We start from the raw sequence: 24,873 nt of genomic DNA, 5'->3' as shown, positions 1-24,873 counted from the left end.
TTTTAGCCCCAGAAATTCACACTCTCTGTGGAGTACATGAACTAGGAGATTAGGCCCAATCTATTAATAATGATGAATGAATATGTAAATACATCAAACATGTGTCTTACTGAAATATGTCAGAACCCAGGAGATCTACCTAAGCAGACTGGTATACATTAATAAATAATGCATTAAAATATATCCCATTAAACAACCACACAAAGCATCCATAGATTGATAGTTTAACTGGTGAATTAATGAAACGATGATCTGTGAAACAACATTTACAGGGAAGGAAGAAGAAAGAGAGCAGAAGACGAAGGTGGGTGGGGAAGAAGAAAGGGACAAGGGAAGAAGGAGGAGGGAGACGATCCTTCACAGTATTTCACAATGGATTATAGCAGAGTGAGAAGACGACGGCCTATACACAACAAGAACATACCTGTAGCTCCGTGAAACATGGGAGCTATACCATTTTACACAACACCCAGATTTAAATTAACTAGCTTTTTTCATTTTTCTTAATGGACACACAGTTTTGTATTGCCCCTGAATTCGTGTGTCTTGTAATTAGGTTATATTGTAGTACGAGTAATATATGTGTTGTCGTCCTTATCCCCTTCCTGTGGCCGACACAAGGAGGGACCAAAACCCTAAGTTTAGGTCACTTCATCAACTACCTAACGAATTTTTCTCTTTCATTTTTTTTCTCTACTTTTAATTATATTAATTATTATTTGTATTTCTGTTAGACATGTACGTAGGTTAATGTATAATCTTATCTTCTTCGCAGCATGTGATCTTATTAACTTTGTGTGTGTGTGTGTTTTTTTTTTCCTCGGAAAAAATCATTCATAAATATTTATAAACACTAATTCTTTTTTTTCCCTTTGAAAGCGTACATACAAGTAGTCGTATCATTTTGTTGTCTTAGTATTACATTAATACCAACATATAAAAAAGTATTACCTTTAGACTATGGTTTTTAATATAATACTTAATTGACTAATTTAAAATATTAATAAAATTAAATAATTATTTTAAAGTATTATATTTATTATTTTTTTAAACTAGTTTATCTAACTATAAACTAATATATAATCTAATAATACATACAGATATTTAGAAAGATCTTGTAATATATGTTATAATTAAGTATTTTTTAGTTTTTTTAATTTTTTTCAAATACTACTACCTCCGGTCCTAAATATAAGAGTTATTTGACTAATTTAAATAGATTAAGAAAATAAGTTAAGTTAGTTTTTTTATAATAAATAGGTGTTGTCTATTCTAAAATACCCTTACTAGTCAAATTTATTGGTTAGAACTACTATTATTAGAATGACTATTTTGGTAAAAAAAAAAAAGATAAATATGGAAGACAAAGTAGATTAAGGTTTATATTTACGATCAAAATAAAATCAAATGAGATCTTATATTAAAAAACCGGAGGTAGCAATCAGGTGGCTCGGGGTTATTACATACTTAACATGCACAAACAAATCATAATCAATGCTCAGTATTATACTACTTCTGATCCTTAATATAAGACCCTGTTTGATTTTTATTTTGATCCTAAATATAAGACTTCAATCCACTTTGTCTCTCATATTTATACTTTTTTTTTTCAAAGTAACCCTTCTAACAATGATAGTTATAGTCAATACACTTGATTAGCAATGATATTTTAGGAAAAACAACACATATTTAAGACAAATAACTAACTTAATTTCACTTTTTTAATCTCCTCAAATTAATCAACTGACTCTTATAATTAGGAGCGGGGGTAGTACTCAATACGAAAAAGAAGACATATTTACATTCATTGCTTAATCTGGGCATGCGCGCGCGTGTTTTTTTGGAAGTTTTTTGAGGCCACTGCAAGATTCCATAGTAGCACCTCATGGGGATCCCTACTTTCCAATTTGGTCCATCCTAACAACCTATGTACTTTTATCCTCCCGTCAGTTTTTCATAGCCATAAACTACATTTTTTTCTTCCCCATGTTCATTATTAATATATAAATTTTTACCTTGGCTATTAATACTAACACATATCCTTAATATAAAAGTTAGATAACAAAATATGTGTTGACTTTTTTAGATTGTCCTCTTTAAGTATGCGCATTAAGATTATTCTTTGATAGAAACCTTTATGATGAATAAGGATATTTTTAAAAAAAAAATTATAAATTTGGAAAAGAAAATAGAATGAGGTCTCTTATTTAAGATGAATTCAACTCCTAACTAGCGTTTATATTAAACACTGGATGTAGTACTATCATTTAATATAAATCTATAAAAACAAGTTTATTAGATGAATATATTATACAATAAAAACACAAAAGAAAAACACATACATAATTCGGACTATATAATTAGGAAACCAGAACTATAAATACTACATTCCGATTTTTAGTATAAATTTAGTTTAATTTTCAATTTGGTCCTAAATATATGACCTAAATTCACTTTGTATCTCATATTTATCTTTTTTTTTAAAAAAAAGTCATTGTAGTAGTTACACATATTAAAGATTCCAATAAATAGTAGTTCTAACTAATACATGTGATTATCAAGAATATTCTTAAGGACAAGGAACTTATTTATTACAAATAACTAACTTAATAAACTTTCTTAATTTATTTAAATTAATTAACTAATTTTATATTGAGGACTAGGGTGGTACCATATAAAAAGAATCTAAAATGAGAAAATGAAGGGTTAATGACGTTGATGGTATAAGAAATAACGCGTTAATTTTAACGAACATACGAAGTAATACTAATATCTTAAGGGCTTGTGGGTTCAATTAAAAAAAAAAACAGAGGGAGAAGAAAGGGGCTTGTGGTTTATAGCGTTTTAGAATGTAACTGGACTGGGATGAGTGTGGGTCGCAGTTTTTGTGATTGTGCGAAACAAAATTTTGGGTCAGCCAAAATTAACGTCCATTTATTGTCACACACTCAACGAAAACATTATATTTGAAGACAATTTTCCTCGACGCTACAACAGGAGTTGTTCAATTGATAAGGAGTTAATTTATAATTTATAAAGTTATGAGTTCGAATCTTATTGTCGACATAAAAACTTTATTGATAGGTAGTATTTGTAAATATATCTGTAAGTGCTTTTTGAATCTAGAAGTATATCCTGGTCTTGGTGATTTCCTGGAACCCAGCTGACATAAACTTTATATAACCAAAAAAATTTCCTTGACATTATAGTACTGCCTTTGATCTTTAATATAAGAGTTAGTTAACTAATTTAAATAGATTAAAAAAATTAGTTAAGTTAGTTATCTATAACAAATAGAGGTTGTCTTTTTTAAAATATACTTGCTAATCAAGTGTATAAGGGTTGCCTTAAATAAATAAATAAATATAAAAGACAAAAAGAATTGAGGTTTTATATTTAAAACTAAAATAAAAATTAAACTAATTTTTATATTAAGAACCAGACGTAGTATATTTAATGATAGATATTCGTTGAGATATATAAATACACAGTAAAAAAAAAAGAAGAGGAATATAAACAACACTAGAATATAACATTTTATGATTGTATAACTTAAACTCTCTCTCTTTGTATATATATACATATATTAAAACATTACCACAAATTTATAATGGGATTTTATTCTACGTAAAAAAAATATTTAAAAAATGAAATCTCAGCAAATCCGAATTTTAGTTGTAAGATCCATGCCTCTAATTAATGAATATTTGGATTTGAGATTTTGATTGTGTAATTAAGTATTAACAACCCATTGTATGATTCATATAGGCAAACTCACCAAATAATACCACATCCAGTCTTTAATATAAGAGCTAATTATCTCGTTTGAATAGATTAAGAAAGTTTATTGAGTTAGTTATTTGCAATAAATAGGTTTTTTTATAAGATACCCTTACTATCATGTGTATTAGCGAGAATTATAATTTGATAGAATCTTTAATATGTGCAATTTTACGAGAACTACTTTAAAAAAAGATAAATATGAAATATAAAATGGACTAAGATCATGTATTTAGCATCAAATTAAAAGTCAAGTTAACTCTTATATTAAAAACAGGAGATATTACTTGTTATTATTGTTGTTATTTAAATGGATATAAGATAATTATGGTTTTTCATGTGAATTGATTGATAATAAGAGAAAAATTATAATTTAAGTGTGGAAAACACTTGAGCATCATGCTAGCTCATCAAGAGAGGGGAAAAATACTAAAAAGTGTCAGTTACCAGAAAAATGAAGGAAATGAGGAAATTTTTTTTTTAATGAGTTCAATTAAAAAAATATAAAAAATGAGATTATAAAATTTTAATCAAATAAAAATGTAAGATAAAATAATAAAAAATGATCAAACTTTTTAATGTTGTTTCTTTAATTTTTTGAAATTGAATTCATTTAAACTTTATTTCCATCTCCCTCCCTCCATTTTTTTTTTTCCAAACCGGACGAAGTCTTAGAGTCGTGTCTCGTATAAAGATACAATAGAAAGCTTTTCAAAAACTAAAAATTAAAATAAAATATAAGAATGTAAAATTTGAACGAGTCAAACCTCTCTCTAACGCTGTATTTGGCTCGATAGAGGGAAGGAGAGGGGAGGGATTTTAATCAAGGGAAGGGGAGGGGAGAAAAGGGGAGGGTAGCTACAAAGGGGAGGGGAGGGAGGAGGAAGGGAAGAGAGGGATTTTAATGATCTCCTGTTTGGATTGATTGGAGGGGGGGGAGGGAGTAATTTTAATAATACCTTATTTTGTTCTGATAAAAAATGGACTATTTTAACCTCATAAAATTTAAATGAATTTTCTCACTTTTTTATTTTGTTAAGATATAACTATATATATATAATACAATTCACCAATTTTGATTTACAATACATAGTCACACACTTATAAAATATCAAGATAAAAAGTCACGAGTGATAGATTTCAATCAGAGAAAAGACCTTGAAGGTGAAAGAAAATACCAACAATCTCTTGGAATTAGAAGAAGAGAAAAAAAAAGTTTACAAATGCTCACTAATTTTGGAGACAATTATCTTAATAATCTCTTGTTAGATGCTAAAAAAAAACTCTCTTATGTAGAAATGTTTACGACTGATTAGAGGTTAACAAATCAAAAGGGTATACAAGGAATTAAAATATTATCTCTCATCTTCCCTCCAAAAAAACCTCACTTTTGGAGGGGAGGCTAGAAGGGAAGAGGAGGGGAGAAGAATCCCTCCCCTTTTTAAAAAACATCTTAACCAAACGAGGGAAGGGGAGGGGCTTCCCTTCCCTCTTAAAAAATTACACCAGCCAAACAAGGGGAGGGGATCAACTCCCCTCCCCTCCCTTCCAAAAATCCCGTACCAAAAGTGACAGTATCAGAATATCATCTGATTAGATCGCTTATTTCGTTGGGAAATGGCCAGTTATTTTCACCCCCACTTCAATTAATTTAGTTGTTTATTTAATATAATAATTTATGATTTCTAAAAATTTTCTTATATTTATGTATGAAAAAATAATTTAAGGTTTATCTTTATATCCTGATAATAAATTATAAAAAATGTTAGACTTCTACGATAAAAATATTACCAAAAAAAATGTAATATTATAATATTAAATTGTAGCAAAGTAATAATGTTATATATTTTAAAAATAAAAATATATAAAGGATATTATTTACTCAAATAATTTGAGTACATTAAAAAATCAAATAAATCATTTAATTATAATAAATGTGACATAATTTTTTAAAGTATTTTATATAATATTAGATTATATATCAGTTTATAAATTAGCTAAACTAGTTTAAGGAAAAAAAGAAATGTTGAGATAAATAGGATTAGGATCTCATATTTAGAATCAAATTCATTCCCCATATAACTTCTATATGAAAAAACAAGAGAAGATATTAAAATTAAAAATAATATTTAGAGATTGATGGGGGGGAGGGGGAGGGGGAGGGGGGGGGGGGGAGAGAGCACGCAGCATGCTTTTTATAGGGAAATTGAGTACTTGTTTGAAATCAATCAACTACCAGCCAGAATTTTGTAATACACGGATGATATTGAGTCGGGTCGGTCGAATCTCACATTTAATATAATTTACTCAGTGCATTGTTGATAAAATCATATTACCATTCAAAATATAATATTCTGAAAAAAAAAAACGTGTTATTGTTGATAGACAAGTAGTAAATTAAGAAAGAATATTAGGACATTTTAGGAAAAAAATATCACATTAAATAATTAAAATAATATTTTTAATATATTCAGGTTAGTTATTTAGGTCCCATATTTAGAATCGGAGGAGGAGTAACAAAAATGAATTGTTAAAAAGCAATATACTCCGTGTCTACACAAAACTGTCTTCCCATATACTCCTTGGATTCTTAATATAAGACCCAATTGTTCAGTTAGTTTTGGTCCTAAATATAAGACCTATTTCTTATGTTTATCAATTTTTTTTCTAAATTACTCATATGTATACTCCCTCAACCATAATCAAGTAGGAGAGGAAGATGGGGTATTAAGAAAGATGATTATTGTATTTTAGAAAAAAACGTGTCACATTTCTTATAATTAACTAACTTTTTAACTTTCTTAATCTAATCAAATTAGTTAAATAGGTCTTATATTAAAAATTGGAGAAGTACTCTATATGCTAAAGCCTAAATGGATGGCAAAAGAAAGAATTAAACAATTTTTTCAATTAACGAGATTATGCACCACAAATTATACATACTATTTCTTATCTTAATAATAAGATTTCATTTGTAGTCTATAAAAAAAAGTTAACAAAGTCTTATAATTAGAACGGGAGGTAGTATGTCACAACTAATAAAAATATTCCACTAAAATCTATTTTTTTGCCAGCCAATAAAATATAGTTTTTGATCTATAATATATAAACTAGTAACACTTCTTATACAATTTCCTATACAATTAAACTTTGAGTTATTTTTTCTAATTTATAAATAATATCATTGATTACAAATTTTAAGAAAGATGATTATAATATTTTAGAAAAAATATGTCACATTTCTTATAATTAACTAATATACCTCCCACTTTTAATTTAATCAAATTAGTTAAATATATCTTATATTAAGAAACGGATGAGTATCATACATTGATATATTCATACTCATATCCTAATTTTTAATATTTGTGGTTTAATTTTTAACATATAAAATTTCTAATAAAGATTAAAGTAATACTCTTTCAGTCCTTAATATAAGACTTATTTAACTAATTTGATTATATTAAGAAAGTTAGATAAGTTAATTATAAGATATATAACGTGTTTTTCTTAAAACACTATAATTCTCTCTTCTACTTGACTATTATTGAAGAAGTATCCATAAAGATAATTTTAAAAAATTTGATAAATATAAAAAATAGGTCTTTTATTTAAAATCAAAATTAACTTAATAATTAAGTTTGTATTATTGACCCGAGGAGTATATTAGTATTAATTACTCCTCCGGTCCTAATTATAAGACCCAATTGACTTATTTGAGGAGATTAAGGAAGTAAGTTAAGTTGGTTATTTATAATAAATAAGTGTTGTCATTCCTAAAATATCCTTGCTAATTAGGTATATTGGCTAAAACTATCATTATTAGAAGGATTATATTGGAAAAAAATGCATAAATATAAGAGACAAAATGGATTGGGGTCTTATAATTAGGACCAAATAAAAAGTCAAATGGGGTCTTATAATAAGGACCGGAGGAGTACTTCATTTTTCCTTCACCATCCCAAAAACGATGTCGTGTAGCGAAAGCCTTCCGCCTCGTAAACGCTGTTGTACGTTGCTCCTCATATGACGACGTTCGCTTGGCTGACAATCTAAATCCCATTTGGCACTGAGCAACCGAATACAAATCCCGGTTGAGAAGCAGAGTCGAAAATGGAGGACTTCTGGAAGAGAGCTAAGAGTTTCGCTGAAGAAGCTGCTAAGAAATCCCAAACCCTTGCCGACTCTTCCAAATTCGCCGATTTGGTCTCCGAAACCGCCAAGAAGTCTAAAGAATTAGCCGCTGAAGCTTCCAAAAAAGCCGATCAAATCAAAACTGCTGCTCTCAAACAAGCAGATCAAATCAAGTCCTTCTCTGATATCATCCCTCCTCAGCTCTCTGTGCCCCTTTCCATTCCCAATTTTAACGATTCTTCACCTTCCTATTCTCAGTCTGAGTTCCAAACCTTAGGTGTCACCGACGAGCTCAGATCCTTCGTTAAGGGACTTACCTCCAGCACTTTCCAGAACTTCCCCCTCAAATCTGGTATTTGAGAATTCCCATTTTGCATTTCTTGGATTATCTGTTATCCTGTGTTTATTTAGTGGTTGTCGGTTTTGCTGGGTAATGCAGATGAACCGGAGGCTTCTGATGTGACTACGGCGGCCTCCAACGTTCGAAAAGATCTTAATGAATTTCAGGAGAAGCATGCCACTCTTGTTCTAACCACTGTTAAGGTAATTCTGTTTTTATACCCCGAGGTGCGTCATGTATTGGATCTCTCTGTATCCCCATTGCAGACTTCAGATCTCTCTCTGTTGTCCACATCTACATTTAGTTAATTCCATTTCACTGTGAGGAAATTTTTCGTATTTCATTTGCTTATAGATTGTCCTTAAAGCCTCTAATTAGAAGAGCGGCATATCATTTTAAACCTCTGTGCAGCTAGGAAATTTCTTGATTGATAGCATGTGGTGTGAAATACGATTCAACTCATGTCTACTTACTTGATCCTAACTTCCTTTGTTTGATGCACGTATTGACAAAGGCAGAAATGCAGTGAGAGAAAAGAATCCCTCTTCTTTGAACTTGTGTTAAATTGTTGATTATTTTGTGTTTTCATTTCTGATGTTTCCTTAGAACTCCCGCCAAATATATGTGCTAGTTGTGCTAGCCAAACTTTCTTTTCATGGAAAAGAAATATTGATGCGGGGTTAAGAGATTCAACCATTTATCAGGTCTCTCTGTGCTAACAGTTGTGTCCTTTTTCCTTATAATAACCGTTTCAAAGTCGCTGATATTATCATCTATGCTGTCATACATTGTCAATCCGTTTGAGATGGACGATTTCCAATAACGTAGTACCTTCAGTGGTGTTTTACAGAAAACGGGGGAAAATTGATGGACTGGACCTCTTACTATTATCCTCTGCCACATAAGTCCAGTTTTCGGTTTTCTGTTCCCTGCTAGTACAATGTTACTATTTCATTCCAGCAAAAAGTTTAAAGGTCTTAGACCCAAGTAACGTGGGAATTGCCAAATGTATGTATGTACTTGAATTATTGCTGGCCTAGTAGTTGCGAGTTTTTACATTTGTTTCTTTTCCCCAGGAAATCTCAAGGTTGAGATATGAATTATGCCCCCGTGCTATGAAAGAAAGACACTTCTGGAAGATATATTTCACACTAGTGAACACTCATGTGGCTCCGTAAGTACCATAGCATATTGATTAGTCATTTTGCTGGCATGACTTGTTTAAAGAGTAATTTACGTGTTATGTTGGCACTTGTGCAGCTCTGTAATTCACTGAGTATGTGATGATAATCATCTTTTTTTCCTTTCCTGCTTGCTGTTTTTCTAATGTTGATCAAATTATTCTGGAACAATTTTAAAAAAGAAATATGAAAAAGGGAGATATGTAATGGTACAACTTTTCCATTCCAATGTTTGATTGCTGTGGCTATGCATTGAAAATTGCTTCTAAAGTATTAACATTTTCACTGCTCTTTCTATCCTCATGAACATTAGGATGTATGGAAACATACACTTCGATGGAGATATCTTAGATGACTTGAATTGGCCATTTGATAATTATGCTGCCATTTAAAATCACAGCATCTTTTTAATAATGGTTACAATGTTACATGATGCAAGGTTGGGGGCTGGGCAGCTTTGAATATATCTATAGGGAGAATAGAAGTATTGTTAGTTCCAAAAGTGTTCAGTAAAGATGAAAATATAGAGCTGAAGCCTCATTCCTTTGATGGATAATTAGAAAAGCTCATGCAAGATAGACTGACTGCTATTGTCAGAGCAATGAGTTAAGTGGATGACAACGATTAAATCATATGTAACTGAAAGTCCAGTTTGGCATTTTTTATGAACTAGCTTGTTTCTGGGATGGAGGCGGGGGTTGAGTTTGAGATATCTTGCTTAATTTGCTGCACCGTCAGCTTCTTTGTTTTCAAACCTTATATAAAAACTTCAAGCTTAAGTTGTATCAGCTATGTCTAAAAGCTAATGAAATTGCATTCTTATCATAACATTTCTTCATATGAACCTAACATTTTGGTTTCCAGCCATACAATTTCTGCCTAAAAGTAAATATTTATAGTTCCTCTATGATCCAGGGTGATCTGGGGAATGTACAGGCAATGTGGGGATTCATATTGAAGAGTTGTGAATCTGTTGCCAATTACGAATAAGAGGCTCATGCACCTTACTTAGGCATTCCTGCTTTTGCTTTTATTTAGTTTTGCTATTAGTGTCTGCCAGAGTTGACTCTTTGGGGATGGCCGTAAGGAGGTATGTCAATGTTGATAAATTCAGATAAACATTTAGAATCTAGTAAGTGAAGGCTGATATGGGACTTGCTTCTGATGACTGATGCCATTGTGTCTACACTCTAATTGCCGCATTTATAGAGTAAAATCGACTCAAGCTGAAGCTTCTTCCTTCTCATGTATATCTTAAAAGCCATACGGAATACTATGTTCCTTTGTGCAGATATGAGGAAGCTGGGCTAAGCTTTCTCATGTAGTCACTTTTGGACAAACTTAAAATGTGGTAGATGATAATGAATGAATGGTACATCTTTCTAGTTTTTAGAAGGATGCCCAGAAAATTAAAAGTTGGAAAAGAAAAATATCATATTCTAATTTGCCACAACTCTGCCACCATTCAGAGATTTGTGTATGACGACAATTTTGTTACATTTTAAAGTTACCATCACTCTATAAGTTTGTAATTACTATCAGGTATGAGAAGCGCTATCTGGAGGAGGTTACCCTCCGAGCAGCAGCTGAGCAGAAAGTGGATGATAAGGTAGAGAAAACAGCTGTTACTGGAGGAACTGAAAAGGTAGAGGCAACTGGGAAAAGTGGGAAGAGCAAATCATCTAATTCATCCTCAACTGAGCAAGATTTGGATACATTTCTTCTTGGCGATCTTGAAGACAGTGATGGAGGTCTGAATATACTTTCTTAAGTTTCAGATTTGGTTGTAGAAACTTGCTCCCTGGTGGGTGATGGGTCGCTAATTCTTGTCATGTAGATATAATTTTGGGCAAGAGCATGTGCTATTCCTCTTTTGATTGTTGATTACTTATAGCCCCTGAGAATCGATTATCTTTGAATACGTTGGGCATTCATAAATTTTGACAGATTACTTTGTTCACCAGTCATTTTTTTTGGGGCCAAAATTCACCACTCATTTATCAGGGGAAAAAATAACCATAATTCATTCTGTTACGATGAGCTATGTGTGAAGGTATCGTTCTGGCTCGCTACATCATATTGATTATCTTGTCCATCTTTCAGATGATGGCGAAGGCAGCCTTGATGATGATTTTGACAAGATTGGCAATTCAGTAAGTGCTCTTAGATCTAGAATCCACTTTGCGTTTCAATTTTTCTTTAATTTATTAATGATCTAACTTCCCTATGGTTTTATTTTCCTGTTAAAATATGATAGCTGGTTCTGAAAGCTAGTTTATTTATGGAATCTGCTTCGTTAAATCTTGTGTTTTAAGGATGCAATCCCAAGGTTTATTTATGGAATTTGCTTCGTTAACTCTTGTCTGAAAACTAGCTGCACTTTTTTTTTCTTCTTGAAATTCTTAGGATGTTGAAGAGGAGAAGCATGCGAAGAAAACATCTGATGCTACCAATTAGGATGCCCAATTGCTTTCGATTAATACTCCAAAGTGAGAAACTGAAGTTTGCTGCTTGATGCGGACAGATTGATCGGTGATTGGTAAAAAGAGAGAGAAAATTTTAGCAGTCTCTAGTGTAGTATTTATGGCGGTATAGATTTGAGGACGGGAATTGTGATTCGTTGTTTATTTAACTTGGTAATACCCTTATATAGTGGCAGTTTGCGTTGTACAGGTGATATTATTTTGTTAATTTTATTATGTATGGTTCTTATATAACGTTTCAAACAATAAGATATAAGCTTGTCGAGAGATCCGATATTGTTAATTAATTCACTTGATATTTTATGTTTTGCTACATCCCCATGATTTATGAATGAGAGTTCTTGAAGCTGGAGTTACTTTTGTTGATTAGGATTTATGAGAGAACATCCAGGCTACTACCAATATTATGCCACAGAAAAACAGATGGGGGACCGAATACAGATTTTTGTATGCTGATCGCTAATGCTGGATTGGGTCCTTGTTTAATAATGAAAAAGGTGTGTTCTTTTCATTCACCTGTCTCTGTGGGATGAGGGACTGTTTTTTGACCATTAAGGATGAGGGACTTGGGAGTTTGGACTCGCTGAACAACGTGGAGGTGAATTGGACGTTGGGCTTTTTAGTTTTGACCCAAAACTGATGAAAGGGCCTGTACAGGTAACTGGGTTCAAGATTTTTGGGGGGGGGGGGGTGGGTCTGAATTATGGGAGTAACAATTTTTCTAAAAAAAATAAGGCATATTTTCTCATTTATGATACAGAATTTAAGGGGAGTTGTAATATGGCTATTAATTATACTACTCCGGTCATAAATATAAGATCTATTTTGTAGTGTAAATTATATTACAAAATGAGTTTTATATTTAAAACCAGAGTGGTACTATATATATACTGATATATTGAGTCGTTTTAAAATTTTAAAAGTTAAAACATGAGTTGAGATGGGGACTCGAATAATTGTTCAGTGTTGTTTTGGTTTTCATTCCAGATTTCGGCCTTCAGGCTGCATGACAAAAAAATGAAATAGCATGGACACACAAATTGCCTAAACGAAGACCAATTCTTTTAATAAAAATTACTTAATTAATTTTTTTAATATTCGTATATTAGTTATTTACTTCTTATATTAACTATGGGAGGAATCATATGAAAATAAGATCCAACTTACCTAAATTTTTGTGACAGCGAACAAAGTGTAGGAACTGTTATCTTAGTCTTGTGTACATCATTCCACCGCCTTAATTGTTGTGTGTAAGGAAGCTCTGTTCCTGTATGATGTATTTTGTTGATTGAATGAAAATTCTTCCATTCTTACTCAAAAAGGAGGCTGCAAAAGGGGCGTATGGTGAAATAACACACTCTTATGGTTCTATTTACAAGACAGAAAGAAATTTTTTTTTATTCTATTTATAGGATAAAGTGAGAAATTTTTCATATGGATATACAATTTTATCATTCATTAATTATTGTGTTAATTTTTGCATTTATGAGATGTAATATAAATTAAATAGAGATAAAATTAAAAAGTTGTTTAATTTTAATGAAGAGCTAAATGAAGTTTAAGTTTTTTTTTTAATTTATATGAAACATATTGGAAGTAGTTTATAAATAGGACCCAAAAAATAAAAAAAGGAGAGACGTGTTCTTTCTAATTGTATATGTGTCTATGTACATAGAGAGAGGGAGGGAGCAAATTAATTTGAGTCTCGTTAATCTTTGAATGAATGATGGACACTCAAATTCTTAAATGCTATGCCCTCTTTGTTCCTCTTACATTACTTTCAACTTCTTAATTTCTCTTTACTCCTCAATTCACCATGTTTTCTTTCAAATTCCCTTCCATTGAATCACAACCTTGAATTCGATTGTCACTATACACCAAAAAAATCTCTTTCAACATCCAGCATCCACCCCCAAATAAAATAGTTCTCATATATATATATATATATATATATAGGGATAATTAATATGCAAGTCCTTATAGTTTCAATCAGTTTTTAATCAAATTTCTATAATTTTTTTTCTTTTTATTGGGTCCTTATAATTTCACATGTTTTTTTATCAAGTCCTTATAATTTTTTTCCTTTATCGGGAACTTATTGTTTTGTCTTATTTTTAATTTTAGGTCCTTGTAGTTTTTATTCTTTATTCTATAAATAATAGTATTCTATAAATAATAAATTATTATAATAATCTTATGTTAATATTATTTTAAATTTTTAGTTAAAGATATATATTATTTATTTTTCAATTCTAATTTTTATAATTATAAAATTCAAATTATAATAATAAAATTTTTAAAATTAGAATATAATTATAAAAAATTTATAGTTAAGTATAATTGATTATTCTGATTAATTATTAAATATTAAAAGATTATATTAATTATTTTGTCTAATTATATGATTATTAATTTAAAACTAAAATTAATTTTAATGAATCAAGTTAATAAATAATTTTTTTAAACTACAAAGGACCTAATTAAAAAAATAAGTGAAACTATAAGAACCTAATAAAAAGAAAAAAAATAGAGGGGCCTAATTAAAAACAGGTGAAAGTAAAAGGATCTAATAAAAAAAAATTTATAAGGACCTAATTAAAAATTAAATGAAATTATAAGGGTCCGAAGATTAATTATCTCTATATATATATCATGACGCTCTCAAGCAAGTACTCTTGATTAAGGGTTTTATATAACTATAACAAAATATTATGTATTTAATTGATAATTGTGCATATAAAATAGGATGATTGGCTAGCCATATTTCATGTATAATAATAATTACAAAAAACCAGATCACCTTACCGGAAAGATTATGTTTTAGCAAGTATACTGATTAAAAGTAATAATAATATAGAGAAAATCTAATTCTGAAGGGAAAAAACAGGAAAGAATGATGCAATATTAAAATCAAAAGCATAAGGTTGAATGGAAGAAGAGCCCCCCCCCCCCAAAAAAAAAGACAGAGAAAATGCAGTTGAGTAGATTTAAAAATATGCAGGCCAATGCACCACCCAGTTTAGTAAGATCTTCTCGCCTATGTGAGTGTAACTAATAACTACTCATAATTAAGAATCTAATAACTTGTTTGATTAATGAAATAAAAGTTGAATTATTATAAATATTCACTCATGAGATTATATGAAAGAAACTTTGCAAATTACCCAGTGTCCTTGAACACATTTATCTTTTCATTGACATTGGACTTGAAACATTAAAATTAAAATATGACAGGAAGGCACTATATTAATTTTGTGACAAAGGGGAAATAAATTAAATTTTATCAACATCACAGTATAACTGGACCATGCGTGCCTTCTAAAAGAAGGAAAAGTTTTTCTGCTTTTAAATACTCTTGTACATATCACGCTCCTTCCATTCTTATTGCATTCCCTTTCTCTTTGAACTCCCAAAACCTCAAAAATTTCTCTGATTTCCATTTTCTTTTCTTAATAACCTATCAGGTTTTCTTCTGTTTTTGCTGGCTCTGTAAATATAGAAATAGGAACAAGTTTAAAATATATCAGATATAAGTAAGCATGGAAAAGAGGAAGATTGGTTTTGAGGATTCAGCAGAAGCAAAGGAGAAGGGATGTGATCAAAACAAGATGAATTACTTAGGAGTGATGATCAAAGCTCAAATTCTGAAGAAACTGGGCAGTTTTGGAGGGTTTAAAGTTGAGAAATTAAAAGGGTTTTTTCATGGAGATATGAAGAAGGGTGATGATCTGAATCTGTTGGTGTTCAATAAGTCCAATTCATCACAGTTCAAGGCATGGGGACTTAGAGTCACATGTGTCATGCTTCTTTGGACCATTATTGCAGTTTACTGTAAAGGCATTGGAGATGAGTTCAAACCCACCTTCTTCTTCAAGACTGATCACTCTGCAATTTCACATTCTTTTCCTCCTCAAAGTAAGTGTCTTTATCTTCCATATTCCTAGCACACTGTAAAACTTCCTGAAAACCCTCAATCATATATGCAATTTCCTTTCTCAGTCTCTCAAGCTCTTTATAACTACTGAAAATCACATCAATCTATCAACAGAGTTTGGACTTAGCATAACTTCTAAACTCCTATAAGAACTCAGAAACAGATAGTTGAATGGAATGTAAAGTTACAGACTTTTGCTCGCATGCATGCAGGGATTTATGAGAATAATGGGTATCTAATGGTTTCTTCTAATGGAGGACTCAATCAAATGCGAGCTGGAGTAAGAATTGCTATATCTAGAAGTTTCTCCACATTTAGTTTATCACTTACTACTATAGCATATATGAGTTATATTTTCAAAAGCTCCCTGGCTCCTTCACTCTCTTTTTCTCATTCTGGGTGATATATATAAATATATATTTATATATTTGTGCTGCAGATCTGTGACATGGTTGCTGTTGCCAGATATTTGAATGTCACCTTTATAGTTCCTGAACTGGATAATACCTCCTTCTGGAATGACCACAGGTGAGTCTGAAATTTCATCAGAATGCTTTGTTGACATTTCAGTCCTGAAAAGTTTTTTCTGCAGCAACAGTATGAAAATTAGAGGTGTAATAAAACCACCATAGGAATGACCCCTTTGAAATCTTGGTTCACATGACAGCCAATTCCAAGATATATTTGATGTGGATTATTTCGTAAATTCACTGAGAGATGAAGTTCAGATACTGAAAGAGCTGCCTCCCCAGATGAAGCAAAAGATTGAAACAGAGTCCCTCTATTCAATGCCACCCATTAGTTGGTCTAACATGACTTATTACTATGAAGTGGTATGTACCCTACGCATACACAGAACTTAGAATGAAAATTTTTTTGGAGATTAGGTTCTGACATTGTTATATGTTATTAATATATGCAGATTCTACCTCGCATAAAGACATATGGGGTAGTGCACTTCACAAAAACAGATGCAAGGCTAGCAAACAATGGGATTCCTGAGGAAGTTCAGAGACTAAGGTGCAGAGTGAACTACCAAGCTCTGAGATTTACTCCTCCGATTGAGCAAGTAGCTAAGAAGATTATTAGGATTCTTAAAGAGAGAGGGCCTTTCTTGTCTCTTCATCTCAGATATGAAATGGATATGATTGCTTTCTCTGGTTGCAATGAAGGCTGCAGCCAGCAAGAGGTTGATGAGTTAACACAAATGAGGTTGGCAATCTTCCCCCTCTTGTGATTTAAATCTTTATCACTGCTTTGACATGATGTTTTGATCTGTTTAACCAATTTTTTGGGGGAAATTAAGGTATGCTTTTCCATGGTGGAAAGAGAAAGAGATAGACTCAGAGAAGAAAAGGAGAGATGGTTTGTGTCCTTTAACCCCAGAAGAAACGACCCTAACACTTCAAGCATTGGGCATTGATCCAAACATTCAAGTTTACATTGCAGCTGGGAATATATACAAATCTGAAAGAAGAATGAAAACCCTCAAACAAGCTTTTCCGAATTTGGTTAGTATTATACAATATTTTCATTTCTGCAACTGTTAAGCATCACTTGCTAATCACTTTCCCTGTGTAAATATACATGTGCACGTGCCTTAATGCAGGTTAAAAAGGAGACATTATTGGAAGCATCAGAACTTGAACCTTTCCAAAATCACTCAAACCAGATGGCAGCACTGGATTACTATGTCTCTATAGAAAGTGACATTTTTGTTCCTTCTTTCAAGGGCCACATGGCAGAAGTTGTTGAAGGCCACAGAAGGTTCAGTTTTTTAGCCCAGTAAACATAAATTCTAAGCTAAACTATACAGGAAAAGGTTTAAGTGTGTATGTGTATATGTTTGGTTTCAGGTACTTGGGATTCAGGAAAACAATAATTTTAGACAGAAAAGTTCTGGTGGGACTGATAGACCAGTACAAAAATGGGACATTGAAGTGGGAACAATTCTCCAGTTTAGTGAAGGCAACTCATGCAGATCATATAGGCGATCCTACTACAAGAACAGTGGTTCCTGGTAAACCCAAGCTTGAGGACTACTTCTATACTAATCCACAAGAGTGTTTGCCACCACTTGATGCTTCCTTACATTGATGATGAACTGGGTTCCAAAGCTCCAGATTGTTCAGGTTTTCTCAAGTTTTGAACGTCAAGTTCAGACGAATTTTATGAATTAATTCATTTTTCAAGTTTTTTCAGAGAAGGGGAGAAGAAGAATTCATTTCAAAGATGTATTATAAGATATTTTTGTCAGTATTATTTATTTATTATTATTATGAATCAGCCTTTTTTATGTGTATGGGATATAGTTGTAACCTTGCAAAGGCCAAGGGGAAATTGACTCTGCAATAATGAATCTATTTTGGGTATTGACATGTATTGCTGCTCCTGTCAAAACAAAAAAAAAAAAAAAACTGAGCAAGTCATATGGTTAATTTTTTTAAATTTTTTTAAGTATTTAGTAAATATTTATTATTTATAGCTAAGTTCCAAAAAGAGAAAAAGGGAAAAAAAATTCATTATTGATAAATTTTAAATGCTATCCAGCATTCAGGCATCACCTATATCCACATCTCGGAAGTTAAATCCACCATGCATGTCCCTGTGACAGAAATTAAGCAATGTTGACATCTTTAAATACAAAATGTCTGTATAACATAACTACGCCTCCAATCAAATTAAATTGATTTGAATTTGTGATCGTGATAGTGACAATAAGTTTTAAATTTTTTTGGTTGCTTGAATTAATTAACTCTTAAATTTATTATTATAATATATTACAAATTATTGATCCAAACACGAAAATTAACGTGTTTCATGGTACGGAACACTTTCGTCATAGAATTACAAAATGAAATCACAAGGTAAATGAAGAAGACAACAATGAGTCGCAATCACAATATTATGATAAATCTCTTGTTCAATCAATCCACATGGATCACTAATTGTTGTGAATTTAAATGCGAATTATGGTTATATTTAGTGATAGATTAAAACAATATATATACTATTACCTCTGGTTCTTAATACAAGACCTTTTGGTTCTAAATGTAAGATTCCGATTCGCTTTATCTCTTATATTTATTCATTTTTTTCAAGATAGTTCTTCTAGTAATGATAATTCTAACTAATAAACTTGATTAGTAAGAATATTTTAGGAAAAATAATACCTATTTATTACAAATAACTAATTTGACCTGTTTTCTTAATCTATTCAAATTAGTCAACTAGTTCTTATGTTTAGAATCGAAGGTAGTATCTCCGGTCATAATAGCTAGATAACTAATTTTGAGATATCAAGAAAATTAGTTAAATTAGCTATTTGTCACAACTATGTGTTAGTCTCCTTGAAATATCCTCATCAATCATGTGCATTAGATTATTTGAGTTAATCATCTAGTCCTATTTATAAAGCACTTCTAACATGTTTCATACAGACCAAAAAAAAAAAAACCTTAAACTGCATTAACTCTCTATTAAAATATAATAACTTTTCAACTTTACCCCATTTAATATATACACATTTTAAAAAAATAACTGTCTACACTATAATAAATGAAGGATAAAAATGTACCTTCTTGCTAAAAATTTAATGAAGTGTTTTATAAATAGGACTAAAAAAGACATTCTCTCTCTATCTTATAAATAGGATCAAATGAGTATTTCTTAGTAGGAACCTCTTAAAATCAATGGGAATATTTTAAAAAAAAGATGGAAGACAAATTGGATTAACATGCCAAATTCAACCCACAATTAGCTCTTATATTAAGAACCTGATTTAGTATAATAAATTAAAGGAGCTTAAATGATAGAACTATATTGAAGTTATTATATATATTCTCGTCAAGAAATTAAAAGACCATCAGTCTATTCAAGCTGTAATTACTATATTAATATAGCTTCCGCGTAACGTAATTACTGATAAGCTTTCAAACTTGTCATTTCTCGTCGCCAATTCATTGCACCATAATTACACGATGTTAGCATATTTATTAATATCATGAAAAAGGATTGCGAGACATACTCCTTAGTCTTTTAATATTAATATCATATTTATTCATATGGAGATTACTTCATTTTCAAATCAGTTCAGCAATTTTAAACATTGAGAACAAAGGATTTGTCATAACTTAATGCCTTTTAATGCTTCGTTATCTAAAAAGTAAATGAAACACACACACGTTTAACATTAATTTATTATACATAAAAGCATTTAGCACAACAATGCAAGGAGGGTGGCTCCTACAACTAGCTTGAGGGTAAAGCTGGCGAGGAGACCACTTTTTCTAAGCTTAGTCGAAGCTGTAATATGAAGCTTAACATTTATTCATCAAGCATGCATCAACTTTCTGGGTTTTACATGTAGAGAGAAGGGAAGTGAAGATGAAGATGGAGAAAGAAAAGATTGGTGGTAATGGAGAGCCTAAATTTGCAGTAGCAGTGAACAAGACTAAGGATGCTGGAGGTGTTGAATTGGAGATATTGAACAAGTTGATTCTGATTAAAGCTGAGAAACCCAGAAACTTTGTTAGTATGGAATATTGGGTTAAAGGCGACAATCTGAGGAGTTGCATAAGTTCTCTTTCTTCACTGACTAAGATCAAACTTCTATTGCTTGTAGCCATTGCCATGTTGTTGGTGGGCATACTTCTGTTGGAGAGCACAACATGTAATGACACAATGAGTGTAAGGATCTCATCGCTGCGTTCTTCTTATCCAGTCCTTTTGCGTCCACCAGAAAGTGAGTCCACCATATGCTTGCTTTAATTCCTGCTTGGTTATCTGCTATACAATAAGAATTCCATGATAGCTTCACATCCACTCATGTTGTGCAAGTTCGAATTTTTAAGAATGTAAGCTGCTTCAGTCTTTCAAAAATATAAATCTGATCTTTTTGTCCATTGCTATTTTACTAGTTGATCTTATATATATATGTATGTATGTATGTATGTATGTATGTATGTATGTATGTATGTATGTATGTATGTATGTATGCATGTATGTATGTATGTATATTTAACAATGATTGAATAATGAGATAGCTTTAGAGGGTCTATTCCATATCGAATTGGATCCTTTTCCGTTGTAGTCATGAATACAAATAATAATTTCCTGCATCATTTATCTACTAGACTAGAAAGATTCCATAATTGCATAGCAATTATGCAAGTTGAAATTTTTGAGAATGTAAGCTGCTTCAATCTTCAACTCTTTCAAGAATATTATCTGATCTTCTTACGCATTGCAATTTTACTAGTTAATCTTACTTTTTTTTATTAAGATTGAATAAGGAGATAGATTTAGATGGTCTATTCCATGTCAAGTTGGATCCTTTGTAGTCATGAAAACAACTACATAAAATCATATTCAAAGATAGAGCATAGAGGGGAATGCCTCACTCTTATGCTGACCACCATGCAAAAATTTAGATATCAATATCGTGAGTTTAATGCGTGAATATGATAATTAAGGGGGATACATGCATGTCACTTTATTATGATTGATCATGATCGAATAGAATAGTCTATCTTCATTTGTGTTTTTCTCCACCAAATATAAATAGCCACACTTCTGCAGGGAAAAAAAAAAAAAAAGTAAAAGCAACCAGTTGATTTTTAGTGTACTCCATGATATGTTGATCTTCAGGGGCTTACCAGAACAATGGGTATCTGATGGTGTCAGCCAATGGAGGATTGAACCAAATGCGAGCTGGTGTGAGTATATCAGCAAAATTTGAATCCCCTTTTTATAAATTCATGGCACTTGAGCCATTTTTTATTCATGATCATGATAATTTTCTGCTGCAGATAAGTGATATGGCAGTCATTGCTAGATATTTAAATCTAACATTCATAGTTCCTGAGCTGGACAATACCTCCTTTTGGCACGACAGTAGGTAGTTATGCTCAAAAATGGACCAAATTTTATCATTGCTTAAGAGCTCTCATCACTCTGCAACATTCACTTGTCCTTTTATTTTCGCAGTCGTTTTGAAGACATATTCGACGTAGATTATTTCATTAGCTCTTTGAGAAATGAAGTAAAAATATTGAAGGAACTTCCTCCCGAGGAGAAGAAGAAGCTGGAGACAAGATACCTTTATTCTATGCCACCAGCTAGTTGGTCCAACTTGTCATACTATCATGATTCAGTAAGTTCCCAATATCTTTTATTTCACCGTTCAGAAAAGACCTGAGGTTCATTTTTTGCATGAAGGTCTCTTATTTGAGCATGGCAGATATTACGTGCATCTTGTGTACACACTACAGATTCTTCCTCGAGTTAAAAAGTATGGGGTGATTCATTTTTCAAAAGCTGATGCTAGGATTGCCAACAATGGCATTCCTGTGGATATTCAAAAGCTGCGCTGCCTTGTGAATTACAAGGCCCTGCGATTCACAGCTCCGATACAAGAAGTTGGGAAGAAAATTGTAAGAATTCTGAGGAAAAAAGGTCCTTTCTTAGTTCTTCACCTCAGATACGAAATGGACATGTTGGCATTCTCTGGTTGCTATGAAGGCTGCAATAAAACAGAAAGGGAAGTACTGACAGAAATGAGGTCAGCACAAAGATCATTGACGCTCACAAAATATACAATAAAGATCCACACAAGTCTGTCTTAAAATAGCTCTTATTAGAGAAAAAGTTTCATATATGATCAATTTAATTTCCTTCTCTTTTATAGATTAGAGTCATTTTAGGAGTTTTGTTTCTCCAGGTACGCATATCCATGGTGGAAAGAGAAGGAAATAGACCCTCAAAGGAAAAGGCAAAATGGTTTATGCCCTTTAACTCCAGAGGAAACTGCTCTGACATTAAGGGCATTAGACATTGATCCTCAAATGCAAATATACATAGCAGCTGGGGATATATATGGGGGAGAAAGAAGAATGGCACCTCTAAGAAAAGCTTTCCCAAATATGGTAAAACCACGATTGAACTTATATATTGTGTGCTTTGGTATAATATGCTTTTGCTGATATACTTTGCCCATGAAACAGGTTAAAAAGGAAACATTATTAGAACCCTCTGATTTTGAGCCCTTCCAAAACCATTCAAACAGGATGGCAGCATTGGATTATATTGTCTCGATAGAAAGTGACATTTTTATGCCTACCTTTCCTGGCAATATGGCTAAAGTTGTTGAAGGCCACAGAAGGTATATCTTATGAACTCAAAATACCTAAGAATTTGAGAAAACTACATATAGCTCCCAACAAGTTGATTATAGTAGGAGGACGCGTAAAAAAAAAAATCGAATTCATTGGTTTAGAATTTAACTGATATTTTTTTGAAAGTCCTCCTGCAATATTTATGACTTAAACTTAGAAATTTACAACTCATATTGTGATTTTTTGCACAAGTTCTCCGGGAGATGTATTAGTAATTAATTTTTGGCCTGGGACTCATCTATAACTTTCCCTAAACAAGTTTTTGACCAAATTCATATAATGAGACCAATTATTCTGCAGGTACTTGGGGTTTAGAACCACAATAACTCCAAACCGGTATATTCTAGTGCGTTTAATAGATCAATACAAGATGGGGAAGCTGAGTTGGGATGAATTTGCTAAAGCTGTGAAGGAAGTTCATGCTAACAGAAGAGGTGGTCCAACAGTAAGATCCCAGTTTCCAGTAAAACCCAAGCTGGAGGATTATTTCTATGCTAATCCTCAAGAATGCCTCCCAATAATGGATTGAAAATCAACCAAAACTTCCCCATAAAGACCTCAACTGTTGCAGCAAATGCGAGTTTTTATGCTCCGAAGACTACTCCAGGCCCATTCAACAGGACTTGAAAGTAGAGCCGTTGAGGTTTGTAAAATAAGGTTTTTGAGGTTTTGAGGTTTGTAAGATAAGGTCATTAGTCCTTATCAACCATCAACCGTCCACAAAATGAGTTAAGTATTACACACACACACACATCATTTTGCTATAATATCGTTTGTTGAGTATGTCTGATCTGTTCTTCATTCATGTTTGCTAGTGGCACACAGAGATCATCTCAAGATAGCCCTAACTGTAAGCTAAATAGCTCTTCCTCTCATCAATGGTGTGTTTGGTTTTCTGTTGGAAACCAAGCATGCACTAAATAATCACTTATTACTGATAAACGCTAATTCCAATACGGGATTCAATTTTGGGTCAAGCCTCCCCCTCCCCCATGAGGGGCCGCGGGCAGCTCAAACCTTGGGCTTTTCTGGCCCAAAAAATTTCCCCTTCATCACAAAAGCCCGAATCTCTAGTTGGGCTGAGATTGAGCCCAACCAAATGGGCAGGCTGATAGTCATTTTCAAAAGCAAAAAGTTCAGGCCCAAAAACAAAGAAATATTTGAACTATATATAAAGACTTTGCAGAATAATTTCAGTGAGATTCTTGACACCACAAGGGATGCAATATTCAAATAATTTGATGTCCATTATGTGTGTGTGTGTGTGTGGACACACAAACACCATCTGAGAATGAGAATCTGATGTAAAATACGAGACTGTGTGTCTTCATATTATGAAAAGAAAACAATGAGACCTATGACAAAAACAAACAAGAAAAAAGGTGGATGTAAAAAAAAAGTAAAAATTAATAATTGGGGCGGCTCCATTTGTACTGTGAAATGGGAACACAATTATTTTTTAAAAAAAGAACGAACCATGGTTGCGGAGGTAGCTGCATTGAAAATTACTTGAATGGTACAAATTAGGATCAGAATTCAGAGGCAGCAGCACATGGGCGGTTCAGTCTCTGACAAATCTGAATGCTTTCATTGCAATTTAGTATTTGATTCTTGTCCCCAAATTTACTTCATCCCTAAGATATTAATTAGTACTTCCATTCCAATTATATTTTTATACACTCTTATTATTATTATTGGTTCCTGTGAATGTGCTCTCTGCCACCACTAAGGTTTCAACATGTGCAACCCAGAGATTATCCAAGTTTGGAACCACCAAAAAATTAAAATAAAAAATAAAAAAAATCAGATCAAATAAAAAAAAAACAGTTCTTGGTCCTCATCATCC

At 32.1% G+C, this 24,873-nt stretch overlaps 3 protein-coding genes across 3 annotated transcripts; all 3 read left to right on the top strand.

Moving 5' to 3' along the window:
- Nucleotides 1–7,808: 7,808 nt before the first annotated feature.
- Nucleotides 7,809–12,220, top strand: LOC114749859 (uncharacterized). Its single transcript, XM_028938401.1, has 6 exons — nucleotides 7,809–8,266; nucleotides 8,354–8,457; nucleotides 9,331–9,428; nucleotides 10,978–11,186; nucleotides 11,539–11,588; nucleotides 11,842–12,220. The coding sequence occupies exons 1-6, from the start codon at nucleotides 7,894–7,896 to the stop codon at nucleotides 11,890–11,892; spliced, it is 885 nt and encodes a 294-aa protein (XP_028794234.1). The 5' UTR covers nucleotides 7,809–7,893; the 3' UTR covers nucleotides 11,893–12,220.
- Nucleotides 12,221–15,320: 3,100 nt separating this feature from the next.
- Nucleotides 15,321–17,958, top strand: LOC114749865 (rhamnogalacturonan I rhamnosyltransferase 1-like). Its single transcript, XM_028938404.1, has 8 exons — nucleotides 15,321–15,833; nucleotides 16,065–16,132; nucleotides 16,292–16,380; nucleotides 16,520–16,685; nucleotides 16,775–17,064; nucleotides 17,159–17,363; nucleotides 17,462–17,619; nucleotides 17,709–17,958. The coding sequence occupies exons 1-8, from the start codon at nucleotides 15,458–15,460 to the stop codon at nucleotides 17,947–17,949; spliced, it is 1,593 nt and encodes a 530-aa protein (XP_028794237.1). The 5' UTR covers nucleotides 15,321–15,457; the 3' UTR covers nucleotides 17,950–17,958.
- Nucleotides 17,959–20,111: 2,153 nt separating this feature from the next.
- On the top strand, nucleotides 20,112–23,644 carry LOC114749858 (rhamnogalacturonan I rhamnosyltransferase 1-like). Its single transcript, XM_028938400.1, has 8 exons — nucleotides 20,112–20,596; nucleotides 21,502–21,569; nucleotides 21,663–21,751; nucleotides 21,841–22,006; nucleotides 22,125–22,414; nucleotides 22,574–22,778; nucleotides 22,857–23,014; nucleotides 23,328–23,644. The coding sequence occupies exons 1-8, from the start codon at nucleotides 20,239–20,241 to the stop codon at nucleotides 23,554–23,556; spliced, it is 1,563 nt and encodes a 520-aa protein (XP_028794233.1). The 5' UTR covers nucleotides 20,112–20,238; the 3' UTR covers nucleotides 23,557–23,644.
- The last annotated feature ends 1,229 nt before the right edge of the window (nucleotides 23,645–24,873 follow it).

The sequence above is a fragment of the Neltuma alba genome, unplaced genomic scaffold, assembly GCF_004799145.2.
Source record: "Neltuma alba isolate B1F8T4 unplaced genomic scaffold, ASM479914v2 tig00006205_pilon, whole genome shotgun sequence".
Classification (NCBI taxonomy): Eukaryota; Viridiplantae; Streptophyta; class Magnoliopsida; order Fabales; family Fabaceae; genus Neltuma; species Neltuma alba.
The sequence above is the reverse complement of the archived record's forward strand: the minus strand, read 5'-3'. Positions and strand labels throughout refer to the sequence as shown.